The sequence below is a fragment of the Leopardus geoffroyi genome, chromosome D3 (genome assembly GCF_018350155.1).
Source record: "Leopardus geoffroyi isolate Oge1 chromosome D3, O.geoffroyi_Oge1_pat1.0, whole genome shotgun sequence".
In the NCBI taxonomy this organism is placed as follows: domain Eukaryota; kingdom Metazoa; phylum Chordata; class Mammalia; order Carnivora; family Felidae; genus Leopardus; species Leopardus geoffroyi.
The window spans coordinates 79,819,358-79,841,767 of NC_059339.1; the positions used below are offsets into that span (position 1 = coordinate 79,819,358).

Consider the following 22,410-nt stretch of genomic DNA (forward strand, 5'->3'; position numbering starts at 1 on the left):
TTTGTGAAGTTATACACTATGACACAAAGACTTCCCTTTAATATTACAGTTCTCGTTCAGAGTTTTTGTTTTTTCTGAGGATTTAAAAACTAACATGTCCTATGAGAGAGATCATCACTTATAAGTCACCACACTAGAATATTACCACTCCTTCCTTGCAGAATATAAGCTCCAGGAGGGCGGGGATTTGGTCCACCTTTATTATTCTCAGGGAAAAAAATAGTGCCAGAACATAGTACAAACTGAACACATTTTTTTTTTTTTTCTAATGAAGGAGCAGTCATTAATATTGTTTAGGCAGAATGAACATAAATAGTAACTTCATTAAATCAAGATAACTGAAGGCCTGCCCTTCATCAATTTTAACAGTAAGTTCCATCCAAAGATGGAACAACAAAAATCATTAAAAAAAAAAAAAAAAAAAAGGTTACACTGCATGCCACATTATTCACAAGTATCACAAAGTGTCTTTTTTTTTTTTTTTTTTTTTTAATGAAAAACCTGGACTTCAAGCTTGTCCTGGTCCTCTAGCTGGAAGGAAAACCCTACATCCTTAAATTACACTTGTTTTCTCCACATGCACATTTCGGGATCCTTAAGCAAAGGTACTACAGAGGAATGTGTTTTGAAAATTTTAACTGGCTTTATAAAATGTGTAATGTGTTGGGAAGTGACTAATCAATGTTATTTTCAGCAAGGGAAATACAGATAAAATTGAACTGTTTCTTAGTCCCTGTGTAAGAATGGAGAATTTATGAACTGACATGAAATTTCAGGATAAGAATCTCTTCTCTTCTGGAATCACTTAGACTTTTATCAGATGTGAATAAATGCATAGCCTTAGTATCAGGCCAATCATATTCTATCAAGTAATTCTTATTAACACATCAATGGAGACAAATGTTCTAATTTTCTTTGTCAAATTCTACCATGAGATAAAAATAATCACTGGTTATTATTATTTTCATTCAACAAAATTATTTCTTTCAATAACAAGAATATAGATGTAAATGGATAACTTTAAGGTATGACTTGATGTAACGTTAACTCATTTAATTTGACCTCTTACCTAATATTAGCCAGCTAATGATCTGATTAAGAAGAGGCAGTCCTTGTTTCTTGCGTAGACTGCTGTGGGTGCTATACGTAACACACATAGAAATCACTACGCTCAGCATCTGAAAACAAATACAAACACACAAAGAAAAGAGGACGTGGTGAGAGACTAATTTATATACAAAAAGAATACTTAGGAAAGTGCTTCAACAACTGGAATCTAGCCCCAAAGCTATTGACATTGGACCAGCTCACCCTCTTGCAGCAAGGTTACAAGTTAGAACTTTGTACTAGGCAGACGCCCTCCTTTACAAGCATGAAATGAGGCATTTTACACTTTCAACAACAGTTTGGTATACGTGATCACACTGTATCTATTTAGTAATATTCATTATTGGGGCGCCTGGGTGGCTCAGTTGGTTAAGCGGCCGACTTCAGCTCAGGTCATGGTCTCACACTCCATGAGTTCGAGCCCCGCGTTGGGCTCTGTGCTGACAGCTCAGGGCCTGGAGCCCGCTTCAGATTCTGTGTCTCCCTCTCTCTCTGTCCCTCCACTGCTCATGCTCTGTCTCTGTCTCAAAAATAAATAAAAACATTAAAAAAAAACTTAAAAAAAAAGGGAAATATTCATTATTAACTCTGAAGATTTCCTAAATCATGGAAACGCAAGTGGTGCTACGTGGTTAAATGTCTTCCACCTCTGGCCCTTGCCCAGTCATATCCATTGATTCAACACATATTTGTGGCCTGAATGTTCACCTGGTACTGGGAACACAAGGAAGTACAGTACTCTTCAGGGAATATATACAAACTAGTGGAGAACTGGGAAACTCTGGCTTGGAGGCTGTTTTCAGAAATACTGTTTGGTGGGAACATGGTCACTCCCGTTCATTTATGTGTCGTCCACAGCTCCCTTTGCACTACAGTAGCAGGGTGGAGAATTTACAACAGACTCCATACAACCCACAAGCTTAAAATACTTAGTTATGGCTCTTTAGAAAATTGTTCGCTAATCTCTGAACTAGAGGATTAACTGCCATTTTAAGAAATGACATAAGCTACGGCTGTAAATAAACTCTTAGAGATCAGATTAGCAACCTCCTCACCAATCCTTGAGATACATCAATTTCTCTTATATTTTCAGTGAATTTAGAAAAAATGCTGTTGAGTAAGTTATGACACAATCTTAGTATCCTTTCAATTGTAAGATGCATTCTGTCAGAGATGTTAAAATGTTAAAAGACATTTATCTTGGAACCACCAAAAATATGCTATACAATAGAGCAATTAATGCAAATTAATAAAGTTAACATAAAAAAGAAATTTCATAACAGATTTACCTTATATTCAGGGCTACTTATAAAAAGCCCGTAAGAATTTTAACATATTTGCTCCTATAGAGTGGGATCCAGAAACATTCACTTCTGTCAAAGTATTCATAATTATATGTGAATTCTGTCAAAGTTACCTATGGGCTTTAGTGTAAAGCCAGTGAGTGTACCATTTTTTTAAAAAAATTTTTTAACATTTATTTATTATTGAGAGACAGAGAGACACAGAGCATGAGCAGGGGAGGGGTAGAGAGAGGGGGAGACACAGAATCTAAAGTAGGCTCCAGGTTCTGAGCTGTCAGCACAGAGCCCGACGCAGGGCTCGAACTCACAAACTGTGAAATCATGACCTGAGACCAAGTCGGTCGCCTAACCAACTGAGCCACCCAGGTGCCCCAATACCATTTAAAATGAAATACGTGTTCCAATGTCTCGACAGGACATTTGACAAAATACTTCTCTTTTTATGTGTTTTCTGTTGTTCTCCAAGAATAAATTAACATCTTTTAAGTGTTGTATATTTTTATTTTGGAGTATTCTTGGCTTTATTTTCTATTATCCTAAGCTTTGTTCTGAGGAAATTTTTTGAGAAAACTCCTGTAAGTTTTCTTTTGTCAGTGGTCTGGATGTGGTTTTTAATTTTTTTTTTTTTTTTTTTTTTTTTTTTTAGTGTTAAAAGAACAAACAAGTAAGTGGTTTCCATGCTTATGTACAAAACAGCTATCATTTTACAGAATATGACATTATATATTCTCCAATTCTCACAACCCTATATTAGAGAGTATCTCTACCGATTGAAAACAGACTGAAGCTAAACAGACTGAAAATCACACATCTAGTATACAGTATAACTAACTGGGAATTGACTCGATTTTGAAACATCAAGTTCAAAGTTCTTTTTGTCACAGCAAAGCCAACAACCAAGGTGAAGTCAACTTTCTCCTGGCACGTCATCTGAAGTCTTAAACAGACTATTCTTCATGTAAACATACTCAGAGGTTGCTCTCACTTCAAAGATTACCTTCGTCCTGACTCAAATGAGAGCAACACAGAATCTCAGTCCAGAGGAGGCCATTTCGAGTTCAACTTTTTTGGTCAATACGGATGCTTCTCAGGTCTCCTTAATCTCTGTTCTCTTGGCATCTCTGGGCTGTCTCCTGCTGAACTTTTTGCTATTTCATACCTTTTAGAGAATGTATTTCCATATGATATCTCACACAGAAAATTTTCTTCCCAACTGGCAGATATTGAGTAATGTAGACATGATGGCATCTTAAGAACAACATCACTAAATACAACCATAAGATATATTTTGGTATATCATTAGCATGACATGGTGTTGAAATGTGTAACTGACCTGAATTAGATGTAACAATAGCTCTTCATTTATAAAACTGTCTTTTCTTTTTATGAGAGATGTGAAAACACACAGGGATAGCAGAAGAACCAGCAAGCCTGCGCCCATTCTGTTTTAAAACACAATTCACAATTTCAAATTTTCTTGATATATTTACTGAACACATATCATATAAAAATATTAGACATTTTACTCTAACGTAGACCCTCCGTATCAGTCATTTGGTTTTATCAAGATGAAACAGGTATAACAGGAATGAAAATCTGAGGATGAAGATACACAAGGGATGGGGTTACTTTTAACTTCTCACAATTTTTTAGGTATCTTTACCTTATTTCTTGACTTCGATTTTTTTTTTTTTTTTTGATGTTTATGCATTCCAGCCACCACAATTCTTAGGCTGACTTGGACAAGTTTACAGAAAACAATATAAAAAATAGTTAAACGTATCATCACTATCTACAATATAAACTTTCTGACTATACTATGGGCACTTACTCATACCAAAAAGGATCAACATTTCTAATCCTTAGTGTTGCCGGGAGGGAAAAATGGTTCCTTCTATTATTAACCTTTAGCCAGTGGCTCCTGGGTAAAGGAAGGGTAGGGAGGAGGTCACAAAGGCAGCAATGCAAGTGAGGCATTTGTACAGTACGGAGACCACAAATTATAGTTTTTCAAGAGCACTAGGTATAGTACGGTTCCTGAAGCTGCAGGAAACTGGTATCAAGGAAATGGTGTACTGATGTCGAGTTCTATTTCTCACCTCCCAAAAATCTGAGTAACATAGGACAACTGAAATTAGACTGAGTGCAGAATCTGGAGGCAGGCAACATGACAACAAAGACAAAAGGAGTTGGTTAAAAAGAAGTAAGAAAGAGCAAAAAGCAGGGCTAAAAATAAATGCAAAGCAGGAATTCCTAGGAAAATGCTTGTTTGTTTTTGTTCGAAGTCTTTGAGAATTGTAATGGGACAAAGTAGTTATACATTCAGCATGGATTACCATTAAAACTTATGAAAACAGCCATCTATGGTCAAGATACTTTGCTTTTTCTTTTTCTAAAAAACAATTTGGTATTTTAATTCATTGGCAAATATGATTTTATTTTATTTTACTTATTTAAAAAAAATTTTTAATGTTTATTTATTTTTGAAAGAGAGAGACAGAGACAGGGTGTGAGTGGAGGAGGGGCAGACAGAGAGGGAGACAAAGAATCCGAAGCAGGCTCCAGGCTCTGAGCTGCCAGCACAGAGTCTGACGTGGGACTCGAACCCACGAACTGTGAGATCATGACCCAAGCCGAAGTCAGACGCTTAACCGACTAAGCCACCCAGGTGCCCCTATGATTTTATTTTAGAGAACTTAAGAGGAATATTATAGCCATGTGATTTTTTTGCTTTTTCTTTTAATTTTATCCTTAAATGTTTCACATATCTATCTTTGCAAGTTTCTAAAGAAGGGAGGTGAGGTGAGAGATCAAATGGAGGGTAGAAATTTCTCCATGAACCAGGAGTCAAAATAAAGAAGTTGCAAAAATAGCTACCAGAACACCAACACAAAGTTAAATCACTGAAGAATTTAAATTAAGATGCATAGAGGGAGAAAACATAATTTTTAAAAATACAAATTAGATTTCTCATGTTTTAACAAGTTTGCCTCCTGAATTCAACTTTAGTAAAATATGCCAGTAGCAAATTTCTATGGAGACCATTTCTATAATCTCTTATTTTAGCATATAAAAACTGCTCAACTGTGTCAACACTGCTTGAGCAGGACAGAAAGGCAGAGACTGACCAAAGCAGAGAAAGGGACTTTGTAAAGACAAGAGGAGAGCTCACAAGAAATATGAAGCAAAAAATAAATGAAAATATTGGAACTCATCTTCTCACAGGCTATTATAGTTTATGACAGATGCAAAATATTTTTACTTCGTAACACTTATTAATAAAGTATGGCTTAGAAGTATGGTCTTAGAGTTCAATACAATTTATTTTGGGCTCTGCTAATAAATAAACTTTATGGAATAATTCCACTTATTCCATACTGGTATTTCACAGAAATGAGATAAAAATGTGTTAATTGACAAATAACACATAGTCAAAAATTAACACCTACTTTTAAAAAATATCAATCGTTTAGTTAATCTTCCTTCAGTCAAAAAAAGATACACTTCATCTATTAAAGATTATGTTAAGATGCTAAAAAGAATTGTTTATACAGAGTTCAAAAGAAAGTAACAGATGGGCGCCTGGGTGGCTCAGTCGGTTGAGCATCTGACTTCAGCTCAGATCATGATCTTGCAGTTCGTGAGTTCCAGCTCTGTGTCAGGCTCTGTGCTGGCAGCTCAGAGCCTGAAGCCTGCTTTGGATTTGTGTCTCCATCTCTCTCTGCCCCTCCCCTGCTCTTTCTCTCTCTCTCAAAAATAAACATTAAAAAAAAGTAACAGATGATTATATGATTAGAAAATGAGAGGGACTCTTACATGAAGCAAAGATCATCTAGCCTGCCGAGCACAGACATGCGTATGTGCGAGCGCACACACACACACACACACACACACACACACACACACACAGCCAGTTGAAGTGACTAAACATGGTAAAGCCATCAAAGTACAGAGCTCCCTCCCCTAGAGATCATTACATGCAGATTAGGAGAGACTTTCATTTTTCTAAGACATTTAAAGCTTAGACATGCTCAAAGGCAAAGACAGAGGTTAGTCTATCAGTGGCTTTTCGATCTTTACATTTTTGGCAACCGAACATTTTTCATATGAAACCTTTTACTGATTCCTTAATATACAAAAGCCTCTAGACTTCTTTTTTTTTGGAATTTTAAATTATCACTGTTTGGCCCAATTTCACTTTTTTGAAGGCCCAGAAGTATCTCCAGGGAGCTTTAATGCTTCTCAGTGTCTGAGCCAAAATTATCACCAATGGTCTGATATTAGTATTTTAAGTTCTGGTTTATTCACTAGTTTGTTTTGAAACTCATGACCAAGATTAGGCTCATATTTCATAGTGCTTGAGAAAAACAATTATATTGAAAAGAAAAGAAAATATTGTTCATACACTAGAAAGATATCTGGCTTTCGTCCTACAACGGGCATCAGTGGGAACACTGCCAGGAGCAAAGAGAAGAAAATCCAACTCAGTGAGATGCTCTAAAATAAATAAAAAAGTTATCTTTAGACAAATAGGGTAAAGAAAATAGTCTCTAGTGTTTCATAGACTGCACTCCTGTAAAGATTATATGTGAAGCCTTATAGCTGTTTAAAAAATAATACAGTTACTACTGGTGAGAGATCTGTTAATAGTAGGTACTGCATTAAATAAAGTCTCACAATAACCTCAAGAGGTAGGGTATATTACTCACAATATTTCAGACGAGGAAACTGAGATCAGAGATGTGAAAGTACATGTACCAGGTCTATGACTAGTAAATGAAACAGCCAGGATTGAAACCTGGGTCATATTTCATAGCAAGTACTTCCATCAATTTATGTTATACCATACACTGATATTATCTATAAGAAAGCTGGCCTGCAACCATAATCAAGGGATTGAGCTCAGGGGGGAAAGAAGTAAAAGTATGTTTGTAATTAGATCAAGACAAAAAACTATTAATAACGCCATTCGATGGAGAATCCTAGAAGTTCTCTCATAGGGTGGAAAGAAGATTATTTCTATCCTCCTGCTACCTCCCTCAAAAAATATCAAAGTGGAAACATGAGCCTATTCTCAAGGCGAGGCGAAAGGTGACTCCTTTGACTTGAGTTCAGAGCACTGCCTCTGAAGCCATTGCATTGCTCTGGACAATACCATCATTTAGATATTTGGTACCAGTTCTGCATCTAGAGTGTTTCCATCACCACATGACCAATTCACTTTGATGTGAAAGATTCTATGTGAATCACTGAAACATTAGAGGCAACCGCAGTCCTCCTGTCAAAAGGACCAGGCTCTTTATGTAAGGACACATTCTACTCTTTTCTTTAAAAATGAACAATTCCCTGAGTTAAACACATATCAAAACAAAGTAGCTACTAATCCGTCTAATGTCAAAACAAGTACTTATACCTTTGCTCGAGTCCATAGCTGGGTGATAAATGGCCAACCCGCAAATGCAAGAAGTCCAGCTGTAAGCATGTAGCGGTAGAAAAAACTGAGAACCTAGCAATGCATTCCAAAGAAGAAATGAAAAATGAGGTCATTTAAAAGGAGTTACATATGTATGAAAGAGGTCTGAAAATGCTGTAACGTGGTAAATTACTCACTAATATTTCAATTCCCAGGATAAAGACTAACAGGTATCCAACAAAATAACTTGGAGGAACGGTCAACAGTAATGTGACAAAGTCTTGAATAACTTGAAACCTGTTTAACAAGATCATTTATAAAAATATTACTTATACTATATCTTGAGCAAAAAAATGAGGTCATATATGATAAAAAATAAAAACTGCGTAAACCTAGAAATCAGGGAATTTTCAATTCATAGGCTATTCAAAAACTAATATAATCTCTAACAGATTTCTTTCAACGGCTTCACTTAACTAAATCTCTTTTTTTAAAACCTAGAAGTATTTCAGAAAAAGTATAATCTCTGAATTAATTTGATAATGATCACAAAAATCTGTTTTTAAAACATAAACATTAATGATAAATCTTTGATTTTAGCTTAAACGTGAGTACATGCAATTATGGATACATTATCAGAAATAAAATACGATGAACTCAAAATGGATTAAAACTGGGAAAAGATTTAAATCCACCAAAGTTAATTTTATATTGAAATCTCAACTGTCTTGATAAAATAAACATATGTTTTCCTACTCAAGGTAGCGAAAAATATTTATTTTTTATTTTTTTAATGTTTATTTATTTTTGAGAGAGACAGAGTCCAAGTGGGGGAGGGGCAGAGAGAGAGGGAGACACAGAATCTGAAGCAGGATCCAGGCTCTGAGCTGTCAGCACAGAGCCCAATGTGGAGCCCAAACCCATGAACCATGATATCATGACCTGAGCTGAAGTCTGACACTTAACTGACTGAGCCACCCAGGAGCCCCGAGAAGAAAAATTTTTAATGTTTACCTATTTTTGAGAGAGAGAGAGAGAGACAGAGCACGAGTGGGGGAGGGGGAGAGAGAGACGGAGACACAGAATCTGAAGCAGCCTCCAGGCCCTAAGCTGTCAGCACAGAGCCCAACACGGGGTTCGAACCCAGGAACTGTGAGATCATGACCTGAGCCGAAGTCAGAGGCTTAACTGACTCGGCCACCCAGGTGCTCCAGTAGAGAAAATTTTAATTGCACTTTTTCACTGAGCTAAATAACCTTTTCCAAACCCAATTTAAAATGTCACTAATTGTACACTCATTGTAATTAAATGTGAACCCATAACCATTAAACATGTATTACATACTTGAGTACTTTCTGCATTTCATCACTAGAAAAAAAATTTTTTTTAGCATTTGTAGTGATTAAGTAGGTAATTATAAAAGCTCAGTATCATTTGGTTTATGATCTTTTTCTGCTTGAAAACAATGGCTACATAATATTATCAAAACTACTAAGGTGCCATGTAGAAAAGAAATGTTAACACCAGTCAAGAGGAGAATGCTTCTTTTGTTCTCAACAGCCGAATAAGCACAGAAAAATAAGAGATGACTTTGTAAAATCATTTAGAAGATTTTACAACAAGATTTTAGAAGAAAGGTGAATTTTTATGTTTTATTTTCTATGTATTTTCAAAAAGATAAAGATAGAACACAACATACATTCAAAATCACATTTCCTCTTAAAGTTTAAATAGATAAGTCACCTTCATAATTAGGACATTTGATAATTCAGGAGGATTCTGTAGTAGAATAGAAGTTTCTGCAGGGATAAAACTTCCCATTCTAAAAACTTTTAAACCAGAGTGAATGACATTAGAAAAAATCCGATTTAAGTATGTCTATCCAGCAATCCTATTCCTTTCAAACGGAGAAGCAACACTATGTCCTTCTGATAGTGTCTTTTTGCCTTATCCTTCTAAATGTTATATTTTAATTTTAATTTTTGGTACTTTTAGTATTTCAATGTTTTTAGTACTTAAGGATGAAAGATGTGGTCAAATCCGGAGTTAAAAAAAATTAGAATAAAAATACTTATCGTGTCATGACAAACATACTGGCCAACCCTGAATATACCCTTAATTCTGAGCTCTCATTCCCTGGTCTGCTTTCCGGGTCTGGTTTTGCTCAGGGGATGCTTGGACGCCCAAGACTTAAGTTCAAATTCTAGATTACTGGAGCAAATATAGAACAAGATGGGCAACGTGTCCCTCGCTGTCTATGAATGTGAACCAGCCCAATGTTTGAGTGGTTTTATATTTAAGTGCTTGAAACTCGCCTGGGAGCTCTGCCTCTGATGTTTCTACATCAGTAAGAACCCATTTTACTTCCAGCCTGTGAGGAGGCACTTCAAGGAGGACCTGTGGCACCCGTGAACAATATCCACCATTCTGTATGTTCACATTACTAGTGTGGATTTAATTACCAACTCCGTTTATCTAGGTTTACATGATAGCTAGGAAAGGAAGGGCAAAAAAATGTGGAAAGAAAACATGTAAATTTCCTTGTGAAACCTGAAGATACACTGGAATCTGAGATGATAAGACAAATTCAAAATATAAGTTCCTCCTGGCATAGTACTGTCAATATTAATTACTCTATGTTTAGTCCAGATGTTTCTTAGAAAAGGTACACAAAGAAGGGAACGAGGTCAATACAACCTCACGGCAGTAAGGGAAAGGTAAAACAAAAAAAGATGTTTATATGCCACTTTCCTTCTGCTATCAATGAAGTGAGAGGGCTCAGAAACTGGAGGGCATTATAACTATCTCTGATGATTTATGCTACAGAAATCTAATGCACTTTAAAAATAGATTTCACTGTCAGCGAAGTGCAAAATAAGACAGCATGGGAGTGTTACTTACTCTCTTAGAACCGCATACCATATTGGCACTGGCAACAAACAATATATGTAATAAGTCCAGGGACAGTCTTGAAGCAGCAGGAAAAATGCTACAAAAACACCAATAGCTATACAACTACATGACAGGAGGTGGCTTGGTTTCTGAAAATCAAACAGAACATTGAAACACTTCTAAATTCATGCTGATTGACAGGTTTTTAAAAGAGATTTTACAAAGTGAAGACATCTATTACATGATTAATTGAAGAACTGCATTTAAGAAAAACCTGTCATTGGAGAAGCATTATTACAGGAAGAAAAAGCTGGCTATTCTGAAATTGTTGCTATTAGGCAATTCTCCATTTAAAAGTGACTATGTTCCTCAAGTTTGTCTGCGAGTAACTTGTTTGGAACTCTGAACATATTTCTCCTTAGTAACAATCTTATAAATGTTGATCGAGCTCCCTCACTAGCTCACAAAAGCTCATTTAATCCACAATAAACTGTGGGACTTAATCTTCATTTGGAACAATGCTTCTATCTATTCAAACTCCAACTTGACACGCTGCCCACGTTTCTCTCTCCACTGCCCAACCACAGTGTGTTCATTCAGTCATATCTTCTCTTCCCAACCACCTGCCAAACAAGAAAGGAGTTCCCCAATGTGAGTCACGAGTGATGGCCTCCACGGGCTGTGCATGCCCGTGGGTGCTCTGGGCCGGGAGTAATGAAGCAAGCTTCAGGGATAGACATTCCGACGATTGGAAACAAACGCACCTATGGAAAGCTGTGATGCTAAGAACAGCCACAGAGGAAAAACACAGGAATGGAGGGGTAATATGGCATTCTCTTTTCTCTGTCCTTTGTTTTGTCTGTTTTCCCCTTGCTTTGCCAGCCAAAGCTAAATAAGGTGAGAATTAAGAATTACTCATTGTAGTAGAAGCCTTGTGGGGGAGAGAGACAAGAGGGTTATTTTCCTCTTTATAATTCCTCCTTACTGGCACAAAATGTCACCAGAAAGGAAGTAAAAAACAAGGATAAATTAGGACAGTTGGAAAAAGGAAGGTGAGACACAGCAATGTGATTAAGAGTGTAGAACTACACAGATCAGAATTCAAATTCTGGTTCAGTCAAAGTCCAAAACTATCCTGAGACTCAATTTCATCCCATTTATAAAATGGGAGTAATAATTCCATATCTATTTGTCAAGGTTGGTAATGCTTAAATGAGATTATGTAGAGCTTAACAAAATGCCCGGAATATTATAACAGCTTAATACATAATGGCTGCTGCTATTACCTTCATTTTTATTCTCTCCTCCCTACTTCTCTGCACTAGTCCCAGCAGGTGCTGTAGAAATCTGAAGGTGAATGGAACCGGAAATGGAGATGTGTGACACAGCATGGGGGACCCATGGCAAGGGGCAAATCTCAAACAGATGTGGAGATGGAGTCTCTAAAGCTGAAGGTGGCTGAGGCATGCATTCATCATTTAAGAGATGACACTGGTTTCACAGCATATTGAGAATAGGAAAATAATAACAAAAGAAGTTCAAAAGAGTACATTACGGGGCGCCTGGGCGGCTCAGTCGCTTAAGCATCCAACTCTTGCTTTCAGCTCAGGTCATGATCTCACAGTTTCATGGGTTCAAGCCCTGTGATGGGCTCTGTGCTGGCAGTGCAGAGCCTGCTCAGGATTCTCTCTCTCTCCCTCTCTCTCTGCCCCTTCCCCACTCATGCTGTCTCTCTCTCTCTCAAAATAAATAAATAAACTTAAAAAAAAAAAAAACAAAAAGAAATGAGTACCTAAAAAAACATTTTTGAGGGATTTTCTAGAGTCAGTATAATATGGTATAATAATCTAATCCTTTGATACCTAAAATATACATTATCAATGATATTCACTCATAGGAAACGAAATCATAAAGAATTCAGTTCAACTGAAGTAGAGATTGAAAGGCGTTTTTTTTTTTAAAGCTTATTTCTTTATTTTGAGAGAGAGAGAGAGATAGACAGCGTGCCAGTGCATGAGATGGAAGAAGCAGAAAGGGAGAGAGGGAGAGAATCCCAACCAGACTCCACGCTTTTAGCACAGAGCCCAACACGGGGCTCAGTCCCACCAGTTGTGAGATCGTGACCCGAGCTGAAATCAAGAGTCGGACGCTTAACCAACCGAGCCACCCAGGTGCCCCAAAGGCTTTTAAATAGTAAGAGTGGGGGTACGTTTTCTACTTCCTCCTGAATTGACTCCCCACCTTCCCTTAGCTCCTCCAAACACAACTAATGGTAACAACCCATGCTGGCACACTACGATGACTCTTCCCTCCAATAAGCACTTACTAAGCTGCACACTCTGGGTCTGCTGTGCAGTAGGTGCCAGCCTCCAAGGAGTTCAAACCACATGGGCTGGTATGGCCTCACGAGCCTTGGTTCGAGGGGTTAATATTTGGGGATTTTATTAGGTAATACGAAAATAAAGGTCAACATGTGGCAAAATAAGGGTCTTTCGTTCTAAAGCAAGTAACATCTGAACTGGCCAAAGCAAAGGAGAAGAGTATGTACAAGTTACATACAGAATACAATTATGAGGAGCTGTAGCAAATTATATTTAAGGAAAATACTCACTGCCTGTAATGGTGATGAATCAGAAATGACCTGTATATCTTGAGTGACACCATCATGAAGAAGTGACATAAATTTCGGAGTCAGGCATAAATTTAATTCCAAGGCTTTCTTCCATTTGCTCGCCAATTTGACTAACCCATTTAGCTTGTCTAAAGCTCTGTTTCCTCATCTGGCAATGAGGATAGTGTTTGTTTCAAGCCCACGGCTCCCTCCCCAAAGGCCTTCTCTATCCCAGCCGTACCAGTGACTTGCACTCTTCCAAAAAGCCATGCTGCCTCTCTCCTCTTCTGGGGCCTGCTGCTCTCTCTGTGCATCATCTTCCTTTTTTCTACGGAGCTATCCTAGTCACCCTTTAAGACTTCACTTTGGCAACAGCCTCCCCGACAAAGCCTCCCTATACCCCACCCACAAGCGTCGCGTTCTAAAAAGTACACGGCTGGGGTCATCTTCCCTCCTAACTGCTCTCCATGCCTCCCTCCAGTTAAGACTATTGACCACTGGCATTTTAGTTTTCCTTCAGAACCGTTCAGGTTGTGTCACTTCACTAGGTTATAATCTCTTACTGAAGATGAATCAGAATGGTTTTGCAAACAGAACCAGAGGGTTCAAAAAAAATTTCACAACCTCACCTGTAATGGTCAGTTTGTAATGGTCAAAACTGACACAATGGTCAGGTTTGTGTGTCAAAACGTGGCTAGGCTATATAGTGCCCATTATCCTCAAACACAGATGTAGGTGTTGCTGTGAAAGCATCTTGTGGATGTGATTAAAGTCTACAATCAGCTGACTTTAAGGGAGATTATCCAAGGTAACTGGGGTGGGCCTGATTCAATCAGTTGAAAAGCTTGAAGAGCACAACAGCAGGCTTCCCTATAGAACGGAAGCATAGCTACCGAGCGTGGCTTCGGGTCTTGCCTGCAGGCTCCTGTCTGCCCCTCTTCACAGCCTGACCTGTGGCTTTACAACTTTCCTAACTAGCTCCCACAATCACAAGCCATTTCCTTACACTAAATCTACTAATACATAGATCCCACTGGTTCTGTTTCTCTGGTTTAACTCTAAGTGATACACCAACTCCTCACAAAATCCAATTTAAAATCTATAGTCTAGCATTTGAGGTCTTTGATTACTTCAACCTAACCTACACTGTTGGTATAATCTCCTCTTCGTCCCTTGAACAAACCTTCCACATTCTCCCCAAGTTGAACTTTTTATTCCAAAAGCAGCATGGTGTAGAAAGAGCATGAATTTAAGTATCGGCAAATATTAGTTCTGTCATTTTGTAATAGTGTGTCTTTGAAGACACCGTGTAGCTCTCTGAGCCTAAATTCCCCTCTTCATATCATGAGACTCCTAACTGCCAGATTTAAGGTTGTGTTAAGCTTAATTGAATAACGCCTGCAAAGCACCCAACATAGTCCTGGGATAGTGGAGCTCAATAAATATTACTTATTGTACCAGCATAATAAACATTTTCCCAACTCTGCCTCTATTTAGATCATTCAGTTTGCTTTATTCTCATCCTCTCCCCGTAGTAGTTAATTTTCTATCAAGACTTACTTTTTCCTGTTGTCATCGTCCTCGCTAAAGTGAGCTCTCCTCTATTTAATATATATCACAAACACTTAATATATATTAAAGTTGTCAAATGTCAAAGCTGTCTTTTGCAATGTAGTGTAGTATAGCAACCTACGTCTGATAAGGTGGTTATGTGCGTACATCTCTTACCTACTTTACTCTAATTCTAAGCTCCTGGAGGGCAGAATCTGGATTTTCTATTTCTCTGTATAGCCTATGCAGTAGTTAGCATTATATTGTACATCCAATTAAACATTCACTGCATTATCAGGTTAATGGATAAAGGAGAATTATCGGCTATGAAATTGTGTTGACTCATCAAGCTAAAGACTTCATATCTTTTCTCAACAACCAAAAGAGCAAGATAGACGTGAAAAGATAATGTTTGGCACAAGTCTGTTCTGGATTCAAATCTCAATTCCTCCACAGCCTAGCTCAGAGTGGCCTTTTGCAAAATACTTAAACAGCTTTGGTTTCCTCTTTTGTAAAAAGAAATTATAATGCTTTCAGCACTGTTATGAGTTTAAAATGACAAAATAAACTCCAAATAGCCAGCAGAATGCCACTACTAAAACATGGTTGGTTCTGTCTCTCTTGCTATCGTGTCAAAAATTATCCCCATTCTAGCCAATTTTAAGCACATTCAAATAATGAAAATTACTTGGGGGGAATTATTTAAGATGCATTAAAGCACTATAAAAAATTGGAATAAACACTACTGTTCTTCCTTCCATTACAGAAAAATAAAATATAAAATTAGAAAAAGTTACCACTGGGAATGTCTGCAAACTATTATTATTAAATATACCATCCTGATTATATTGCCTTTTAGAGGATTTGGACATGGTAATAATTATTAGAGAGAATAAAGAAAATGCAAGTGGCATATTCTCCCCCAAAAATGATAATTAGCAATATATGTTAAAAGAGTAAAGTGTTTTAATGTAGTAAAACCATATATGTACAGTTATTACTTACTCAGTTATATGAAATATTATTAAAATTTTTTGAGGGTTTTTTTTTTTTTGCATTGAAAGTACAGTAAACTAGAGACTGATTCTTGAAATAAAGATAAATAGAAAGTTCTGAAAATTTGCATTAGAAATTTCAGAAAGTTGTAAGAAGGTAAGAATAGTTCCAGAAAAGCACATACATTATTTAAAAAGGGACATTTTGAGTAAATGATTTTGTCACTTTCTAGCTACCAAACTTTTAATATCAGATAAAGCTAAATATACTGCTTTGAAGTAGTTTTCTGACCACCTGTACTAGAAAGACATGGGATGCTTACAACAAGCTAAGTAATTATTACAAGGAACAGAAAATCAACAGCTAATGCCAAAGGAAAATTTAAATTATGCAGCTATCTTTATAGCCCTCTTAAGTTATGGGGCCATTATTATTAATATACCTTTTTCCCAACCAAAGAAATAAAGATAACTGAAAAAAAGAGACCCAATATGACAAAAGCAAATGAAAGTAAGAGTTAGCTTAGTACACCTTGCACATTGTATGAACTCATTACAGTTGATTTGGTTCAATTTCTTTCTCCAGCCCTAGTGATTTAACACCATTATCTGAACTTCATTATATGTTCTGAACATACCTTAACTTCTTTATTAACACCTCTAGTAAGGTTAAAATGAGACTTGATGATCAACAAAGAAGCGTAAGATGTCCATCCCAAAAAACCAAGAACAACATTGATGGCCAAGAAGAATCTGTCATAAGTGTGATAATAGGACAATCCTTTCAATGCAAGATGAATCAGCTCCTTGCAAAGGGAGACCTATGGAGAAAGGAAGACATAACTCGCCACATGGGAAGAATAAGAAGTTTTAAAGGAAGGAAATATATTAAAATTAGAGTGCATAACTGTAGATGATGGATCAAGAACAGATTTTAATTATTCGAGGAGCTCCTTGCAAAGTATAAGAACAATTCCTGGATAGAATGAATTTTGAATCTTGATAAGAAGGGGCATTTAAGATGTAAATTATGATACGTATAGTGATTTAACATGATTCGTTCTGTGGAAATACCTACAGATGACACATGAAGGAAAGTAACAAAGGCTCTCGAATATTGGTCCCATGTAGCAAAGATACTTACATTTCTATCATTTTTCATTTTCTCATGTCAGATTACCCAAGTCAGTTATAAAGCATCATTAAAACAGGAAAACAATAGCTCACTGTTTTAAAACCATAAACAAACATTAGAAATGCATGGTATTACTTAGGCAATTTGAGAAACTGAAAACAGAATTCTTTCCTTCTTTGAAATTATGACCATTTAAGAAAAAGAAAATTAATGAAAACCATAGCAGGGTAGTTCTTGAGAAGCTTCAAAGCGGCAGTATAAACAGTAGGCTCCTGATAGTGTGTAGATAAGTCCAAATGTACAAATATGCCATGTTCTAAAATGTTATGCATTTAAGTATGGTTATAGAAATTTGGAATATACTTTCTCATTATAGAAAATGGCAACTGTTCACTGCCAACGCTAACCTTAAAAAGTCTACCCTGACAATATCTGAAATAACAGAAGTTTGCCCGTGCCTAAAGCAGCTACTGAGAAAATTGAATCCTTACTTAAGTGTTCAGGAAAGCTCCTTGGCCTACCCACTTTGCTCTCCATTGCATATCTCGCCCCTCCCCATACTCCAAACGGTGACCAGCTATTGCTATACACCAGGCCCACATACTTACTGCTTCATCATACTTTCTCTGTTTTATGTAAGATCTTGCTTTTCTTACAATGTTTAGCTGTTTAGATTCAGGAAGCAACCTACAAAAGAAAAGTTTAGATTTAAATGTCTCCTCGTTTCAATGACAAGTTTTCTTTCTTGTTTTTCTTTCTTAATTGAAAATGAAAGGATGGTAAAAGCTGAGAAACTAAAAACTGAAATCAAAAAAAAAAAAAAGGAAGAAACCTAAAGCTAAGTTGTATTATTGCTAGTCATCTGAACCCTCCCAAGAAACAACTTCTAAATTTGGTTTTCTTGACTCAAAGTTTCAACTCCAAACTATACTTATGAAGTCATATGATCATCATTTTGAAGAAATGAAGTACTCTGGCTAATAAAGAAATTCTGACTAAAACAACGCAATTAATGGAGCAGTAAATCAGTGGCGTGAGCTTCAGTACCCAGAACTTCGGGTGTTCATACACAGACACAACAGACAAGGCCAATCCACTATGGATGGCTCTTTGTACCCCTGAGCTAGACAGGGACTTAGAATTGTCATGATAAAAACTGCAGGCAATCAAAACCAACAAAGTTAATGAACAATTTGAACCTCTTTTCCATTCTTATACTACACAATATACTTGTGGTTCCCTTATCTTTTATTTCTCTTTCTGTCATTTTCCTGTCATTTTACCACAGTAGAAGCCTTATATACACAAGAGAAATACTCCTAATACTGCATAACCAGGAAATATATCTAACGGCATTAAGTTTATGGAATGTAAAAACTGAAGAAATATAACCAGAACTCAATAACCTGATTGAAATAAGTATATTTAAACACAAAATTGAATGTATACTGCTTAAGTAAAACTTATAAAGTGAATACCTCCAAACTTAAAAAGTATAAAAAAGTTTTTTAAGGCTTTATTAGGATTAGATCATTTGAAATTGATATTTTTGTATGTAAAAAGCTACTAAATTAAATATTGACGATTTCAATGATCCAACATGATATAATCACTTATCTTTCTTCTACTTGATTCCAGAAATCTCTAAAGAGATAAGATGGGAGACCTGCAGGAAGTAAATCTTTTATGTAATGTTATTAATTGGGTGGGGGTCATAGGCTTCTTTCTGAATCTGATACTCTCTAGAAAATGCATATAATATTACATACAATTTCCGAAAATTCACGAACCCCAGAAACTCATCTCTCTGAGTCCTATAAGCACACCTGATTAAGAACTGCGCAACTCCAAGGATCCCCAGATCTTTCAACTCAGAGGAACCCAATCACTATTTCAGACTGCAAGAAAAGTCTCCACCTCAGGACTCACTGGGATTTGGAGGAAAAAGATACCAGGAAGTGGGAACACATGAAAGAAACACAAGTTACTTCAAAATGTTGTCATGGTCCCATTCTTTGTCCTTCAGATACCACACATTTTGGAATATTTTCCTAGAAGTCTTAGGACTGGAATCACTGGGCCAAAGAGCACCAGAATTCTCTGAAGGCTGTATCCGAGTCGAATTTTCCAAATTTCTATAAAATTCTTCTAATTGGCCTCTCTTCCTTGCTTTGATCCCCTCGGCTTCCTAAAACAGGAATTCCAGCTTCTAACTTAACTTGAAATTGATATGGGCATCTTATTGTCTACTTTATCAATTCTAAACTTCCTGGACTATTGATGACCATCTCTTTCCATTCTACTTAATTTCCCATTACCCCAAATGTACATCCTCAGCTATACAATGGTTACGCACTTCATTCGTCACCTATTCACATCTGAGTTTTTGTTCATAAAGATCCTTCCCTCTCTGCTTTCCAAAATCAAATCTTTATCACCCTTTATGGCCCTCTCCCAATCCCGCCTCACACCATTGGCATTTTAGTGTGGTCTACTATCAATTTATTTCTCATCAATTAAATTTTAATTTCCATGTAGACCATTAATTATTTCTATTAAAAACCATAATACTATAATACTTAGCAAAGTACTAAGCACATAAAATGAATCAATAAATCTTAATTGATTAAAATGCTATCAAAATATTACAAATCTAAAAACAGGGGAAAGGGGCACATGGGTGGCTCAGTTGGTTGAGCATCTGACTTCAGCTCAGGTCATGATCTCATTGTTTGTGAGTTTGAGCCCCACAGCAGGCTTTGCCCTGATAATGCAGAGCCTGCTTCAGATTCTCTATCTCCCTTTTTCTGTGCCCCTCCCCTGCTAATGCTCCCTCCCTCTCTCTCAAAAATAAACATTAAAAAAAAATTTTTTTAAGGGGAAAAAATAAGAGAATAATATACATTGCCATTTTAAAAGCACCTAATTATTTGCTAAACTAACTTAAAAGATGAAAAGCAGTCTTGTCTGGAGCTAACTTTCTTAGGCTAATTTAATACATGTTCTCAAGCAAACTCTTAAGAATGAAGGAAGAAATATTTTTAAAGAAAAGTATTTATGTTATGTTACATTTCATTACATTATATATGAAATTTTATATATGGAGCACTTAGGTAAAAAAAAAAAAAACCAGCATCAGGCTAATTTATGCTTTTCCTAAAATTAATATTTATAAGTCTTGGGATATACCAAAGGTGTTTTTTTTTTAATATTTATTTATTTTGGGGGAGAGCGCAAGCAGGGGAGGAGCAGAGAGAGGGGACAGAGGATCTGAAGCAGGCTGTGTACTGACAGGCTGACAGCAGTGAGCCCACTGTGGGGCTCAAACTCATGTACAGTGAGATCATGACCTGAGCCAAAGTTGGACACTCAACTGACTGAGCCACCCAGGTGCCCTGGGACACACCAAAGGTTTATGGTATGTCTGGAGTTCATCAAAATGTTCCATACAAATCTCACTGTAGCATTAGGACATTAAAGACTCTTACAAACGTGTCCCCAGTCAAAATTTTTTAGCTTTCTGTAAGTTGAGAAAGGTACAAAATCATTCTTAGTGTCACCTATTATTTTTAATTTTTTTAATGTTTATTTATTTTCAAGAGACAGAGACAGAGTGCAAGCAGGGGAGAGGCAGAGAGAGAGGGAGACACAGAATCCAAAGCAGGCTCCAGGTTCTGAGCTGTCTGCACAGAGCCTGATGTGAGGCTTGAACTCACGAACTGTGAGATCATGACCTGAGCTGAAGCTGGATGCTCAACTGACTAAGCCACCCAGGTGCCCCAAATAATTAAAAAATTTCTAAAAATAAAAAAATAGGGATTCAATTACATGACACCATTTTATTATTTTTTTTTTAAGTTTACTTATTTATTTTGAGGGTGGGAGGGGCAGAGAGAGAGAATTCCAAGCAGGCTCCATGCTGTCAGGGGGACTCAGTCTTACAAACCGAGATTATGACCTGAGCCAAGATCAAGATTTGGGTGCTCAACTGACTAAGCCACTCAGGCTCCCCTTACACCATTTTATTTATTTATTAAAAAAAACATTTTTTTTTAACATTTATTTATTTTTGAAAGAGAGAGAAAGAGAGCATGAGCAGGGTAGGGGTAGAAACATAGGGAGACACAGAATATGAAGCAGGCTCCAGGCTCTGAGTTGTCAGTCAGCACAGGGCCAGAGGCAGGGCTCTAACCCATGACCTGTGAGATCATGACGTGAGCAGAAGTCAGACACAACCAACTGAGCCACCCAGGCACTCCATACACCATTTTATTTCTTAAGAAAAAGAGAAGATCTAAAGAAATACGGTAAGATGTTGACATTTCTTAAATCTGGTTGTGGGTACAAGGATTTTTGTTATATTCTCCATTCTTTTCAGCATGTTTGAAGAGGGATACATATGTACATAGGACATGTATGGAAAGATGCATAAGAAACTGCCACTTTGTCTCCAAGGAAAAAGACTATAAAACTAGAACTCAGAAGAGGTAACATATTATTATTGCTTGTATAATTTCTATTGTGTATATGCATTACTTTTTCATTCACATTTTATCAACCAGGTTTTTAAAAAAAAAAAATAATTAAAACATTAAAATTTAACCACAGTTTCTGGCTATGATGGAGAATCTTGGACATACCAATGCTCCCACCAGGAACAACTAGAAAGCCTAATAGAATAAAATAAAAATCACTTTGACGGTGCTCGAGAGTCACTGAGACCATCAAGACTAAGAGTTATTAAGATCCTAGAGAGAAGCAAACCAGAGAAGTAGTCCAGCATTCTACAAACATTAACTCTTAGGGCATCTGCCAGTCTTATTTTTGGCAAAGGTTGAGAACGTGGGCATCTAGCTGCTGCCAAGAGGTAGAGAATCCAATACAGCCTTTGACAATCCTATAAGGCTGCGGAGATAAAAACTAAAATATGTGGCTGCCAATGCATCCAGGACTTGAGGATCCAAAAGAGAAGAAAAATAAGAGAATAATATACAATTTTCATCCTGGATTTTTATTTTTTAAGTTTATTTATTTATTTTGAGAGAGAGAGTGTGCGTGTGCGTGCACTCAAGCAGGGGAGGGGCAGAGAGAAAAGGGAGAGAGAGAATCCCAAGCAGGCTCCGCACTGTCAGCACAGAGCCCGATGCCGGGCTCAAAGCCACGAAGTGTGAGATCATGACCTGAGCCAAAACCAAGAGTTGGAGGCTTAACTGACTGAGCCACCCAGGTGCCCCTCATTCTGGATTTTTTTTAAAAGAAGACATGAATGAAAACCTATCTGGAAAGACTTAAGCTAACTTAACAGTTTCTGAGGTGAAGTCTTAAGAAGAATGGGAGAAGGAACTTTTATAAGCAATAACTTCTATGTGGAGAATTCTGGTAAAGAAACAGAGGTCATGTGC

General features: G+C 36.9%; 1 protein-coding gene across 1 annotated transcript in view; it reads right to left on the reverse strand.

Moving 5' to 3' along the window:
- Positions 1–22,410, reverse strand: part of PIGN (phosphatidylinositol glycan anchor biosynthesis class N) — a 104,467-nt gene that overhangs the window by 34,688 nt on the left and 47,369 nt on the right. The window contains 8 exon segments of the mRNA XM_045459723.1: positions 1,070–1,178; positions 3,745–3,853; positions 6,817–6,908; positions 7,825–7,917; positions 8,022–8,121; positions 10,726–10,865; positions 16,512–16,694; positions 17,617–17,695. Coding sequence (XP_045315679.1) covers positions 1,070–1,178; positions 3,745–3,853; positions 6,817–6,908; positions 7,825–7,917; positions 8,022–8,121; positions 10,726–10,865; positions 16,512–16,694; positions 17,617–17,695 — 905 coding nt within the window.